Source organism: Chiloscyllium plagiosum, unplaced genomic scaffold (genome assembly GCF_037043375.1).
Source record: "Chiloscyllium plagiosum isolate Xiang-an unplaced genomic scaffold, Cpla_swu_hap1 HiC_scaffold_44, whole genome shotgun sequence".
NCBI classification, from domain to species: domain Eukaryota; kingdom Metazoa; phylum Chordata; class Chondrichthyes; order Orectolobiformes; family Hemiscylliidae; genus Chiloscyllium; species Chiloscyllium plagiosum.
In genome coordinates, this window is record NW_028270182.1 from 1,891,433 (window position 1) to 1,905,332 (window position 13,900).

Here is a 13,900-nt window from a genome sequence, read left to right on the forward strand (position 1 = left end):
AGGGTGGGTTGGCCATGGGAAATTGTCCCATAGTGTCCCGGGATGTGCAGGTTAGGGTGGGTTGGCCATGGGAAATTGTCCCATAGTGCCCAGGGATGTGCAGATTAGGGTGGATTGGCCGTGGGAAATTGTCCCATAGTGTCCCGGGATGTGCAGGTTAGGGTGGGTTGGCCATGGGAAATTGTCCCATAGTGCCCAGGGATGTGCAGATTAGGGTGGATTGGCCGTGGGAAATTGTCCCATAGTGCCCAGGGATGTGCAAGTTAGGGTGGGTTGGCCATGGGAAATTGTCCCATAGTGCCCAGGGATGTGCAGATTAGGGTGGATTGGCCGTGGGAAATTGTCCCATAGTGCCCAGGGATGTGCAAGTTAGGGTGGGTTGGCCATGGGAAATTGTCCCATAGTGCCCAGGGATGTGCAGGTTAGGGTGGATTGGCCATGGGAAATTGTCCCATAGTGTCCAGGGATGTGCAGGTTAGGGTGGGTTGGCTGTGGGAAATTGTTCCATAGTGTCCAGGGATGTGCAGGTTAGGGTGGGTTGGCCATGGGAAATTGTCCCATAGTGTCCAGGGATGTGCAGGTTAGGGTGGTTTGGCTGTGGGAAATTGTTCCATAGTGTCCAGGGATGTGCAGGTTAGGGTGGTTTGGCTGTGGGAAATTGTTCCATAGTGTCCAGGGATGTGCAGGTTAGGGTGGTTTGGCTGTGGGAAATTGTTCCATAGTGTCCAGGGATGTGCAGGTTAGGGTGGATTGGCCATGGGAAATTGTCCCATAGTGCCCAGGGATGTGCAGGTTAGGGTGGGTTGGCCATGGGAAATTGTCCCATAGTGTCCAGGGATGTGCAGGTTAGGGTGGTTTGGCTGTGGGAAATTGTTCCATAGTGCCCAGGGATGTGCAGGTTAGGGTGGGTTGGCCATGGGAAATTGTCCCATAGTGCCCAGGGATGTGTAGATTAGGGTGGATTGGCCATGGGAAATTGTCCCATAGTGCCCAGGGATGTGCAGGTTAGCGTGGATTGGCCATGGACAATTGTCCCATAGTGCCCAGGGATGTGCAGGTTAGCGTGAATTGGCCATGGGAAATTGTCCCATAGTGTCCAGGGATGTGCAGGTTAGGGTGGACTGGCCATGGGAAATTGCCCCGTAGTGCCCAGGGATGTGCAGGTTAGGGTGGATTGGCCATGGGAAATTGTCCCATAGTGTCCAGGGATGTGCAGGTTAGCGTGGATTGGCCATGGGAAATTGTCCCATAGTGCCCAGGGATGTGCAGGTTAGGGTGGGTTGGCCACGGGAAATTGTCCCAAAGTGTCCAGGGATGTGCAGGTTAGGGTGGGTTGGCCATGGGAAATTGTCCCGTATTGTCCAGGGATGTGCAGGTTAGGGTGGGTTGGCCATGGGAAATTGTCCCATATTGTCCAGGGATGTGCAGGTTAGGGTGGATTGGCCATGGGAAATTGTCCCATAGTGTCCAGGGATGTGCAGGTTAGGGTGGGTTGGCCATGGGAAATTGTCCCGCATTGTCCAGGGATGTGCAGGTTAGGGTGGGTTGGCCGTGGGAAATTGTCCCATAGTGCCCAGGGATGTGCAGGTTAGGGTGGGTTGGCCGTGGGAAATTGTCCCGTATTGTCCAGGGATGTGCAGGTTAGGGTGGATTGGCCGTGGGAAATTGTCCCATAGTGCCCAGGGCTGTGCAGGTTAGGGTGGATTGGCCGTGGGAAATTGTCCCATAGTGCCCAGGGATGTGCAGGTTAGGGTGGATTGGCCATGGGAAATTGTCCCGTATTGTCCAGGAATGTGCAGGTTAGGGTGGGTTGGCCATGGGAAATTGTCCCGTATTGTCCAGGATGTGCAGGTTAGGTTGGATTGGCCATGGGAAATTGTCCCATAGTGTCCAGGGATGTGCAGGTTAGGGTGGGTTGACCATGGGAAATTGTCCCATCGTGTCCAGGGATGTGCAGGTTAGGGTGGGTTGGCCATGGGAAATTGTCCCGTATTGTCCAGGGATGTGCAGGTTAGGGTGGATTGGCCATGGGAAATTGTCCTATAGTGCCCAGGGATGTGCAGGTTCGGGTGGATTGGCCATGGGAAATTGTCCCATAGTGCCCAGGGATGTGCAGATTAGGGTGGATTGGCCGTGGGAAATTGTCTCATAGTGTCCCGGGATGTGCAGGTTAGGGTGGGTTGGCCATGGGAAATTGTCCCATAGTGTCCAAGGATGTGCAGGTTAGGGTGGATTGGCCATGGGAAATTGTCCCATAGTGCCCAGGGATGTGCAGGTTAGGGTGGATTGGCCGTGGGAAATTGTCTCATAGTGTCCCGGGATGTGCAGGTTAGGGTGGACTGGCCATGGGAAATTGTCCCATAGTGTCCCGGGATGTGCAGGTTAGGGTGGACTGGCCATGGGATATTGTCCCATAGTGTCCAGGGATGTGCAGGTTAGGGTGGGTTGGCCATGGGAAATTGTCCCATAGTGTCCCGGGATGTGCAGGTTAGGGTGGATTGGCCATGGGAAATTGTCCCATAGTGTCCAGGGATGTGCAGGTTAGCGTGGATTGGCCATGGGAAATTGTCCCATAGTGCCCAGGGATGTGCAGATTAGGGTGGATTGGCCATGGGAAATTGTCCCATAGTGTCCAGGGATTTGCAGGTTAGGGTGGTTTGTCCATGGGAAATTGTCCCATAGTGCCCAGGGATGTGCAGGTTAGGGTGGATTGGCCGTGGGAAATTGTCCCATAGTGTCCCGGGATGTGCAGGTTAGGGTGGATTGGCCGTGGGAAATTGTCCCATAGTGCCCAGGGATGTGCAGGTTAGGGTGGATTGGCCATGGGAAATTGTCCCATAGTGCCCAGGGATGTGCAGATTAGGGTGGATTGGCCATGGGAAATTGTCCCATAGTGCCCAGGGATGTGCAGGTTAGCGTGGATTGGCCATGGGAAATTGTCCCATAGTGTCCAGGGATGTGCAGGTTAGGGTGGATTGGCCATGGGAAATTGCCCCGTAGTGCCCAGGGATGTGCAGGTTAGGGTGGATTGGCCATGGGAAATTGTCCCATAGTGCCCAGGGATGTGCAGGTTAGGGTGGATTGGCCATGGGAAATTGTCCCATAGTGTCCAGGTATGTGCAGGTTAGGGTGGATTGGCCATGGGAAATTGTCCCATAGTGTCCAGGGATGTGCAGGTCAGGGTGGATTGGCCGTGGGAAATTGTCCCATAGTGCCCAGGGATGTGCAGGTTAGCGTGAATTGGCCATGGGAAATTGTCCCATAGTGTCCAGGGATGTGCAGGTTAGGGTGGATTGGCCATGGGAAATTGCCCCGTAGTGCCCAGGGATGTGCAGGTTAGGGTGGATTGGCCATGGGAAATTGTCCCATAGTGTCCAGGGATGTGCAGGTTCGGGTGGATTGGCCATGGGAAATTGTCCCATAGTGTCCAGGGATGTGCAGGTTGGGGTGGGTTGACCATGGGAAATTGTCCCATAGTGCCCAGGGATGTGCAGGTTAGGGTGGGATTGGCCATGGGAAATTGTCCCATAGTGTCCAGGGATGTGCAGGTTAGGGTGGGTTGGCCATGGGAAATTGCCCCGTAGTGCCCAGGGATGTGCAGGTTAGGGTGGATTGGCCGTGGGAAATTGTCCCATAGTGTCCTGGGATGTGCTGGTTCGGGTGGATTGGCCATGGGAAATTGTCCCATAGTGTCCAGGGATGTGCAGGTTGGGGTGGGTTGACCATGGGAAATTGTCCCATAGTGCCCAGGGATGTGCAGGTTAGGGTGGGATTGGCCATGGGAAATTGTCCCATAGTGTCCAGGGATGTGCAGGCTGGGGTGGGTTGACCATGGGAAATTGTCCCATACTGCCCAGGGATGTGCAGGTTCGGGTGGATTGGCCGTGGGAAATTGTCCCATAGTGCCCAGGGATGTGCAGGTTAGGGTGGATTGGCCGTGGGAAATTGTCCCATAGTGCCCCGGGATGTGCAGGTTAGGGTGGATAGGCCATGGGAAATTGTCCCATAGTGTCCAGGGATGTGCAGGTTAGGGTGGATAGGCCATGGGAAATTGTCCCATAGTGTCCAGGGATGTGTAGGTTCGGGTGGATAGGCCGTGGGGAATTGTCCCATAGTGTCCTGGGATGTGTAGGTTAGGGTGGATTGACCATGGGAAATTGTCCCATAGTGCCCAGGGCTGTGCAGGTTAGGGTGGGTTGGCCATGGGAAATTGTCCCATAGTGCCCAGGGATGTGCAGGTTAGGGTGGATTGACCATGCTCATAGTGTTAGTTGAGTTCGTCAGAGGGAAATTTGTCTGGGTAGTTACTCCTGGTAGGGTCGGTTTGAACTTGTTGGGCCGAAGGGCCTGTTTCCACACTTTCGGGATTGTAATTGAAAGTGGAGAGGAAGTGGTTCCTGTTGGTGAAGTGTTTCGATCTGAGCTCCTTGGTTTTGGTGACGGATTGACCCAGTGTGTTTACCGGGTTTCTCCTTGTTTTATGATCTTGCAGACGGGTAAATGCCGAGAGTTTGGATTTGGAGCAGGAGGTGGATCCCCTGAATGTGGATCATTTCTCGTGTACCCCTCTGGTAAGTCCCTGCAATGTGTGCCCGTTAATGCATTTCCCCGCAGTGCAGACGGTGCATCACTCGGCAGCCTGCTGTCGGGCAGGGTCTGCTCGGAACGCCGGGATCAGAACACACTCCTATCGCACATGCCAGACCAACGGGGAAGGTCAGGATCGGGGAAGGTCAGGATCGGGGAAGGTCAGGATCGGGGAAGGGAACAGGGACACAGGTGCATCACTGAGGAGGTGTCAGAGATAGGGAGGGGGTGTAGGGGATGGAGGGGGTTACAGAGATAGGGAGGGGGTGTAGGGGATGGAGGGGGTTACAGAGATAGGGAGGGGGTGTAGGGGATGGAGGGGGTGACAGAGATAGGGAGGGGGTGTAGGGGCTGGAGGGGGTGACAGAGATAGGGAGGGAGTGTAGGGGATGGAGGGGCGTTACAGAGATATGGAGGGAGTGTAGGGGCTGGAGGGGGTGACAGAGATAGGGAGGGGGTGTAGGGGCTGGAGGGGGTTACAGAGATAGGGAGGGGGTGTAGGGGATGGAGGGGGTTACAGAGATTGGGAGGGAGTGTAGGGGCTGGAGGGGGTTACAGAGATAGGGAGGGGGTGTAGGGGCTGGAGGGGGTGACAGAGATAGGGAGGGGGTGTAGGGGCTGGAGGGGGTTACAGAGATAGGGAGGGGGTGTAGGGGATGGAGGGGCGTTACAGAGATAGGGAGGGGGTGTAGGGGCTGGAGGGGGTGACAGAGATAGGGATGGGGTGTAGGGGCTGGAGGGGATTACAGAGATAGGGAGGGGGTGTAGGGGCTGGAGGGGGTTACAGAGATAGGGAGGGGGTGTAGGGGCTGGAGGTGATTACTGAGATAGGGAGGGGGTGTAGGGGCTGGAGGGGGTTACAGCAATAGGGAGGGGGTTACAGAGATAGGGAGGGGGTATAGGGGCTGGAGGGGGTTAAGGGCCCGAGGGTTACAGAGATAGGGAGGGGGTGTAGGGGCTGGAGTGGGTTACAGAGATAGGGAGGGTGCCTAGGGGCTGGAGGGGGTTACAGAGATAGGGAGGGGGTGTAGGGGCTGGAGGGGGTTACAGAGATAGCGAGGGGGTGTGGGGGCTGGAGGGGGTTACAGAGATAGGGATGGGGTGTAGGGGCTAGAGGGGGTTACAGAGATAGGGAGGGGGTGTGGGGGCGGGAGGGGGTTACAGAGATAGGGACGGGGTGTAGGGGCTGAAGGGGATGACAGAGGGAGGGAGGGGCTGTAGGGGCTGGAGGGGGTTACAGCGATAGGGAGGGGGTTACAGAGATAGGGAGGGGCTATAGGGGCTGGAGGGGGTGTAGGGGCCAGAGGGTTACAGAGATAGGGAGGGGGTGTAGGGGCTGGAGTGGGTTACAGAGATAGGGAGGGTGTTAGGGGCTGGAGGGGGTTACAGAGATAGGGAGGGGGTGTCGGGGCTGGAGGGGGTTACAGAGATAGGGAGGGGGTGTGACGGCTGGAGGGGGTTACAGAGATAGGGACGGGGTGTAGGGGCTGAAGGGGGTGACAGAGGGAGGGAGGGGTCTTAGGAGGCGGAGTGGGTTACAGATATAGGGAGGGGGTGTAGGGGCTGGAGGGGGTTACAGAGATAGGGAGGGAGTGTAGGGTCCGGAGGGATTTACAGAGATAGGGAGGGGGTGTTGGGGCCGGTGGGGGTTACAGAGATAATGAAACATGACTGAATGTTTTGGGTTCATGCTGTGCTGTACTGCTGGTCCAGGTGGGTCAGCATTCCAAATGCCCACTGAGATTAGGGTTGGGATTGGGATTGGGGTTTGGATTGGGTTTGGGGCTGCGTCTGGGATTGGGATTGGGGTCAGGTTTGGGGTTGGGATTGGGGTTGGGGCTGCGTTTGGGATTGGGGCTGCGATTGGGGTTGCGATTGGGGTCGGGTTTGGGGTTGGGATTGGGATTGGGGCTGCGTTTGGGATTGGGATTGGGGTCGGGTTTTGGATTGTGGTTGGGACTGCGTTTGTGATTGGGATTGGGGTTGGGTTTGGGGTTGGGACTGGGATTGGGGCTACGTTTGGGATTGGGATTGGGGTCGGGTTTTGGATTGTGGTTGGGGCTGCGTTTGTGATTGGGATTGGGGTCGGGTTTGGGGTCAGGTTTGGGGTCGGGTTTGGGATTGGGATTGGGGTTGGGATTGGGGTCTGGTTTGGGGTCGGGTTTGGGATTGGGATTGGGACTGGGATTGGGGTCGGGATTGGGGTCGGGGTTGGATTTGGGATTGGGATTGGGATTGGGACTGGGACTGGGATTGGGACAAAGCCGCACTGCCCCGGAGTGATGGTGAAGTGACGAGCTGGCCCAGTGGTTCTTTGTTGACTGGTTTTGTTCCCATTGTGACAGATGTGGGCGTGTGCCCTGGGTCATCTCGAAGCTGCTGTTACCCTTTACGCCTGGAACAGCCGAGCTCTCGGAATCCCGGACTCGCTGGGCCGTCTGCCCTTGCAGGTAGCACGATCCCGTGGCCATGTGAGATTGGCCATGCGTCTGGAGGAACTGCAGAGACAGGAGACTCAGATCCAGGACTGCCTACTGAGCACCAGGCTGCAGGACCACATCGATGGGACAGATTCCAGCTGGCAGCGGTGGGCAGGCAGCTGCAGTGAAACTGGCAAGGCCTCTTCACCTTCATCGATGAGCCCAGACACAGGTACCAGTGCTCCTTCACCTCACTGCGAATGGGAGATCGAGTCAGCGCCATCAGCCTCTGGCTGCAGCACAGCTGTCTGTCCCAGCAGCTGCTTGGCTTCCATTTCCTCTGGGGATTGACTCAGTTCCCCACAGAGCAGTGGGACACAGTGCTCCCCATAAACCTGGGAGCCATCTGTTTGTCCCTGTCGGGCAGTGCATCGACAGGCTCCGTGTCCGAGAGCAGGGAATGGAATGGCAGTGAAATACTGGAAAGCTGAAACAAGCCCAGAGAGTTGTGGAGAAACTCAGCAAGTCTGGCAGCATAGTTAGGAGACCCTGACCCAGAGGCCCACCAACCATTCTGGGGCCCTGGTTTCTAATCCCAGCCCTGGTACATGGTGGGATTAAGAGGTAATGATGACCATGAACCTTGTTCCCTGGAAAGCCAATGTTGTTTTTTTCAGTTATTCATTCACAGGATGAGGGCTACACCAGCATTCAGTGCCCATCCCGAATTGCCCAGAGGGCAGTTAAGAGTTAACCTCGTTGCTGTCGGTCTGGAGTCAGATGGAGGCCAGACCAAGTAACGATGGCAGTTTCCTTCCATGAAAGACGTTTGTGAACCAGATGGGTTTTTCCGAAAATTGACTCTTAGTTCCAGATATTTTATTGAATTTTCATTGCACCATCTGCAGTGATGGGGTTCGGACCCTGATCCCCAGGACATTAGCAGGGTCTCTACATGAACAGCCCATTGAGAACGCCAACAGGCCATCACCCAGTAATGTCCTCCAGGGAAGACCATCCTTCCCTGGTCTGACTGACATGTGACAGCTGTGTGGGTTTGTACAGGCAATAAATGCAGGTGTAGCCAGCGCATGAAAGAACATAATCTGTCGAGAGAGAGAGAGAGAATTGGAGTTTGGTTCCAAGACTCATACTGGACTCAAACCGTTCACCCTGTTTCCGCTGCTGCCAGACTGGTCGAGTTTTCAGATTTCAGCTGGTGTGTCCACTCGATGCCCGGACTTATCGCATGTTTGTTTTGATCTTCCATTGATCCTTTCCACTGCACAGGTCTGAGCGCTGAGAGCAGTAACTCATCTCCCTCCTCAGTGTCCGAGGGGTCAGCAGCTTTGTCAGTGAGCTCTGCGTACTTCAGCGGCTCCGTTCACAGAGAGACACCCGTCACCAGCCCTGAACTGTGCCCCGGCGCTGAGCAAGACGTAGCCATGGAGATCTGTGAGCTGCAACGACAGGATGTCACCAACAGCACAGCGCAGGGTCAGGAGCGGGCTGCTCGCAGCTGCACTGGGAACTCTGAAAGCCAGGAGAAACCGAGTAATGCGTGGAACCTGCAGGAGGAGGGTGACCTTCGGAGAAACCGGAATGGCAGCTCAGCTCTGCACTGCGGCACAGCCAGTCCCCACTTCTTCCTCGACCATGAGGCCACTCTCATGACAAACAGCGGCAGGAAATACTCGATGGCAACAGCAAGAGATTCCATGGAGACTGAGCTGCTTCGTTTCACTGAAAACGTGGAGAATGAAGACTTCCTGCCTCCCGTCGATGTTTTACAGGTGAGAAAGGTGAACTGCACTGTGCCTCGATAGCTCCTACCTGCTTTCCCACTCCCATACCACGAGGTAGCCCAGCTATCAGAGCCTCAGCAGTCCCCTGTCCACCACAAGCTGTCAAACCCATGTTCTTCCCGGTAAGCCCTTGAAGCCCCGTGGCCATACTGACGTCTTTAAAATTCATTTTGTGGGGTCAGGGCATCTCTGGCTGGGCCCAGGATTTATTGCCCTGTCCCTAGTTGCCCCTTGAGAAGGTGGGGGTGAGCTGCCTTCCTGACCCGCTGCAGTCCATGTGCTGGAGGGTAGACCCACAATGTCCCTGAGGGAGGGAATCCCAGGATTCTGACCCAGCCACACTGAGGGAACGGGGATATATTCCCAAGTCGGGATGGTGAGGGGCTCAGAGGGGAACTTGCAGGGGGTGGGGTTCCCATGTACCTGCTGCCCCTTGTCCTTCTGGATGGAAGGGGCCATGGGTTTGGAAGGTGCTGCCTGAGGATCTTTGGTGAATTACAACTCAAATCTCTCTCGACTTGAAAATTTCCCTAAAAGGCATCTCCGTGATCTCCTCACCCAAACCTTTGTCCCTGCCTCTACCCAACTCACCAAGTAAACTCTCAAATCCTAGGCTGTGACCATCTCCAACAGGAGACAATCTAACCATCACCTTTTAACATTCAATGGTGTTACCATCACTGAATTCCCCACTATCAACATCCTGGGGGTTACCATTGACCAGAAACTCAACTGAACTCCCCACATCAACTCAGTGTCTACAGGAGCAGGGCAGAGGCTGGGAATCCTGCAGCGTGGAACTCCCCTCCTGACTCCCCCCCCCCCCCAAAGCCTGTCCCACCATCTACAAGGCACAAGTCAGGAGGGTGAGGGAATACTCCCCACTTGCCCCTGGATAGGGACAGCTCCAACAACACTCAAGAAGCTCGACACCACCCAGGGACAAAGCAGCCCCCGCTTGATTGGCCCCACACCCACAAACATCCCCTCCCTCCCTCCCTTACCCACCGACGCTCAGTAGCAGCAGTGTGTACCAGCTACAAGATGGGCTGCCGAAACTCACCAAAGACCCTCAGGCAGCACCTTCCAAACCCATGGCCACTTCCATCTAGAAGGACAAGGGGCAGCAGGTACATGGGAACCCCACCCCCTGCACGTTCCCTTCTGAGCCCCTCACCATCCCGTTCATTGAGAGACACTTTTTACTGATACATTCTTGTACAGTCTGGGAGTATCGCTGATTGGGAAGTATTTAATGCCTCTCCCTCATTGCCTGTCCTGAACGTGATAACCTGACTTCCTGAGCCACTGCTCTGTCGACATGCCCATGATGTTGTTGGGGAGAGAATTGCAGAGTTTTGATCAGAGTGAGCCTGACGGAGTTGGAGGGGAGTAACCTTTGTTGGGCTTGACAGACACTCATACCACCTCTGTGAGTTTTGTCTTGAGAAATGCCTGAGGACATTGAGTTCAGATTGTTTCTGTGTGTAACAGTGTGACTGAGCCCATCTCCCCTCCCTCTTCGACCGACTAATGCAGACATCAGCATGCCAGCTCTCACTGTCAGGTCTCCCTGTACCCCCTGCCCCCACCCACAGGTCGATATGATAACATTGGCGGAGCAGATTATCGATGCCACTCCCGACCGAATCAAGCAGGAGGATTTTAACAGCATTCAGACAGCACTGAAAGAGCATCAGGAGAACACAGCCATCAGTGACACCATGACCTGGTTGGCCAGCTACTTGGAAAATGTCGACCAACTTCCCAACTTCTCCCAGCACAGGTAATCTCATGGGATCCACAAAGCAGTCTCACTGGAGACCGGATGGACAAATCACATGTGCACTAATGGAGATCATTGGGTTGGGGGTCATTAGGTCAGGGATCAATTGAAATCCAAAGGGATCTCTGGAACTAGAGATGAGACAGGACTCGCTGAGATAAGGGATTCGAACACTAGGGTACAGTACTGGTGGGGACAGGTCTGTCAGTGTATAACACTGGGGTACAGTACTGGTGGGGACAGGTCTGTCACTGTATAACACTGGGGTACTGTACTGGTGGGGACAGGTCTGTCACTGTATAACACTGGAGTACAGTACTGGTGGGGACAGGTCTGTCAGTGTATAACACTGGAGTACAGTACTGGTGGGGACAGATCTGTCAGTGTATAACACTGGGGTACAGTACTGGTGGGGACAGGTCTGTCACTGTATAACACTGGGGTACAGTACTGGTGGGGACAGGTCTGTCACTGTATAACACTGGGGTACAGTACTGGTGGGGACAGGTCTGTCCCTGTATAACACTGGGGTACAGTACTGGTGGGGACAGGTCTGTCACTGTATAACACTGGGGTACAGTACTGGTGGGGACAGGTCTGTCACTGTATAACACTGGGGTACAGTACTGGTGGGGACAGGTCTGTCAGTGTATAACACTGGGGTACAGTAGTGGTGGGGACAGGTCTGTCAGTGTATAACACTGGGGTACAGTACTGGTGGGGACAGGTCTGTCACTGTATAACACTGGGGTACAGTACTGGTGGGGACAGGTCTGTCAGTGTATAACACTGGGATACAGTACTGGTGGGGACAGGTCTGTCACTGTATAACACTGGGGTACAGTACTGGTGGGGACAGGTCTGTCAGTGTATAACACTGGGGTACAGTACTGGTGGGGACAGGTCTGTCAGTGTATAACACTGGGGTACAGTACTGGTGGGGACAGGTCTGTCAGTGTATAACACTGGGGTACTATACTGGTGGGGACAGGTCTGTCAGTGTATAACACTGGGGTACAGTACTGGTGGGGACAGGTCTGTCACTGTATTACACTGGGCTACAGTACTGGTGGGGACAGGTCTGTCAGTGTATAACACTGGGGTACAGTACTGGTGGGGACAGGTCTGTCAGTGTATAACACTGGGGTACAGTACTGGTGGGGACAGGTCTGTCAGTGTACAACTCTGGCGTACAGTACAGGTGGGGACAGGTCTGTCACTGTATAACTCTGGGGTACAGTACTGGTGGGGACAGGTCTGTCAGTGTATAACACTGGGGGACAGTACTGGTGGGGACAGGTCTGTCAGTGTATAACACTGGGGTACAGTACTGGTGGGGACAGGTCTGTCCCTGTATAACACTGGGGTACAGTACTGGTGGGGACAGGTCTGTCACTGTATAACACTGGGTTACAGTACTGGTGGGGACAGGTCTGTCAGTGTATAACACTGGGGTACAGTACTGGTGGGGACAGGTCTGTCACTGTATAACACTGGGGTACAGTACTGGTGGGGACAGGTCTGTCACTGTATAACACTGGGGTACAGTACTGGTGGGGACAGGTCTGTCACTGTATAACACTGGGATACAGTACTGGTGGGGACAGGTCTGTCAGTGTATAACACTGGGGTACAGTACTGGTGGGGACAGGTCTGTCCCTGTATAACACTGGGGTACAGTAGTGGTGGGGACAGGTCTGTCACTGTATAACACTGGGGTACAGTACTGGTGGGGACAGGTCTGTCACTGTATAACACTGGGGTACAGTACTGGTGGGGACAGGTCTGTCAGTGTATAACACTGGGGGACAGTACTGGTGGGGACAGGTCTGTCCCTGTATAACACTGGGGTACAGTACTGGTGGGGACAGGTCTGTCAGTGTATAACACTGGGGTACAGTACTGGTGGGGACAGGTCTGTCAGTGTATAACACTGGGGTACAGTACTGGTGGGGACAGGTCTGTCACTGTATAACACTGGGGTACAGTACTGGTGGGGACAGGTCTGTCCCTGTATAACACTGGGGTACAGTACTGGTGGGGACAGGTCTGTCAGTGTATAACACTGCGGTGTTGTGTTGGTGGGTGAAGATTCTGAATTGCGCAGTGATGCAGTTGGAGGTTTTGTGATGGAGAACAGAGATTAAGTTGTGTGTGTGCCTGTTCGGTGAAGCGTTGTGATCCCCTGTCCTGTATCGACCTCTGCTGATCGCCCAGAGTGCAGTAATGGCTGCCTCGAGGTGACATTGAGATGGTGTAAATGTGGTACTGCCTGCCTTGGTGTGTTCGCTCCTCCACCCCCAGCACCACGGGGATTGATATTGGACGATATTTTGATTCAGGTGACATGTTAGCCACGATTAGATTCCCAGTTTGACGCACATGCTGACCCTTTCAGCTGGTTTGGGAATGCTGTGCAGCTTGTGTTCAGGGGCAGACTGGCTGAGGACAAATCTCCAGCCACACCCCGGCACCATCTGAACGAACTGCAGAGAGTGATAACACTGAAATCTGAGCTGCAATTATTATTTCACACCGTCCCCCACACGCCGGCAGCTCAACTGTCAGAACGTTTGAGCTCCCCCACTGGTTTTGCAGCAGTCAACGGCCACAGCTCATTTCCATCTGACTCAGTCTCGGCTAGTTACCCTCAACAGCCCAGACAAATATTCATCCTGACCAAAACCTGGCACTGTCAGCCCATCATTCCTTGCTGCCTGGTGGGGCTGTCTCGTTTCCCATGAATGTATCTGATGTGCCCTCACCCCCTTCCCCACAGTCTGTCTGGGGGACAGAGATGTTCCCCGCATCCCCCACCCTGGGAATCATTGCAGACTCTCCTCCAGCGATGAACCCCCTCACTCTGCATTCCTTCGATGGTGTATTTTTAATGACCACCGTCCGGTCACCCCTCAGCCCTTCCACATTAGTCTGTCAGTCTGTTACAGGGAAAATAGCCCCAGAGTCCAGCTGCCGTGTCCAATACACTGACCATTCCCGTTCCTCCCACGGGAATTCATTTCAGTCAGATATTCTGAAGGAGCTAGTAACCAGAATGTGCAGCTTTACTCTGTATCTAACCCCGTGCTGTCCCTGTCCCTGGGAGTGTTTGATGGGGGGGACAGTGTAGAGGGAGCTTTACTCTGTATCCAACCCCGTGCTGTCCCTGTCCCTGGGAGTGTCTGATGGGTGGGACAGTGTAGAGGGAGCTTTACTCTGTATCTAAACCCGTGCTGTCCCTGTCCCTGGGAGTGTCTGATGGGTGGGACAGTGTAGAGGGAGCTTTACTCTGTATCTAAACC

The 13,900-nt window shown here is 54.6% G+C and overlaps 1 protein-coding gene across 2 annotated transcripts in view; it reads left to right on the plus strand.

Annotated features, from left to right (window-relative positions):
- The window catches only part of LOC122545729 (calmodulin-binding transcription activator 1-like), a 248,825-nt gene that overhangs the window by 173,781 nt on the left and 61,144 nt on the right, over nucleotides 1-13,900 (plus strand). Inside the window, exons 13-16 of one of the 2 annotated variants that reach the window (XM_087983029.1) lie at nucleotides 4,493-4,571; nucleotides 6,933-7,239; nucleotides 8,298-8,800; nucleotides 10,411-10,602. In XM_087983029.1, the coding sequence (XP_087839155.1) occupies nucleotides 4,493-4,571; nucleotides 6,933-7,239; nucleotides 8,298-8,800; nucleotides 10,411-10,602 (1,081 nt within the window). Of the gene's footprint in view, nucleotides 1-4,492; nucleotides 4,572-6,932; nucleotides 7,240-8,297; nucleotides 8,801-10,410; nucleotides 10,603-13,900 lie in introns of those variants that run through there. The other variant, XM_087983030.1, reaches the window with a different exon arrangement.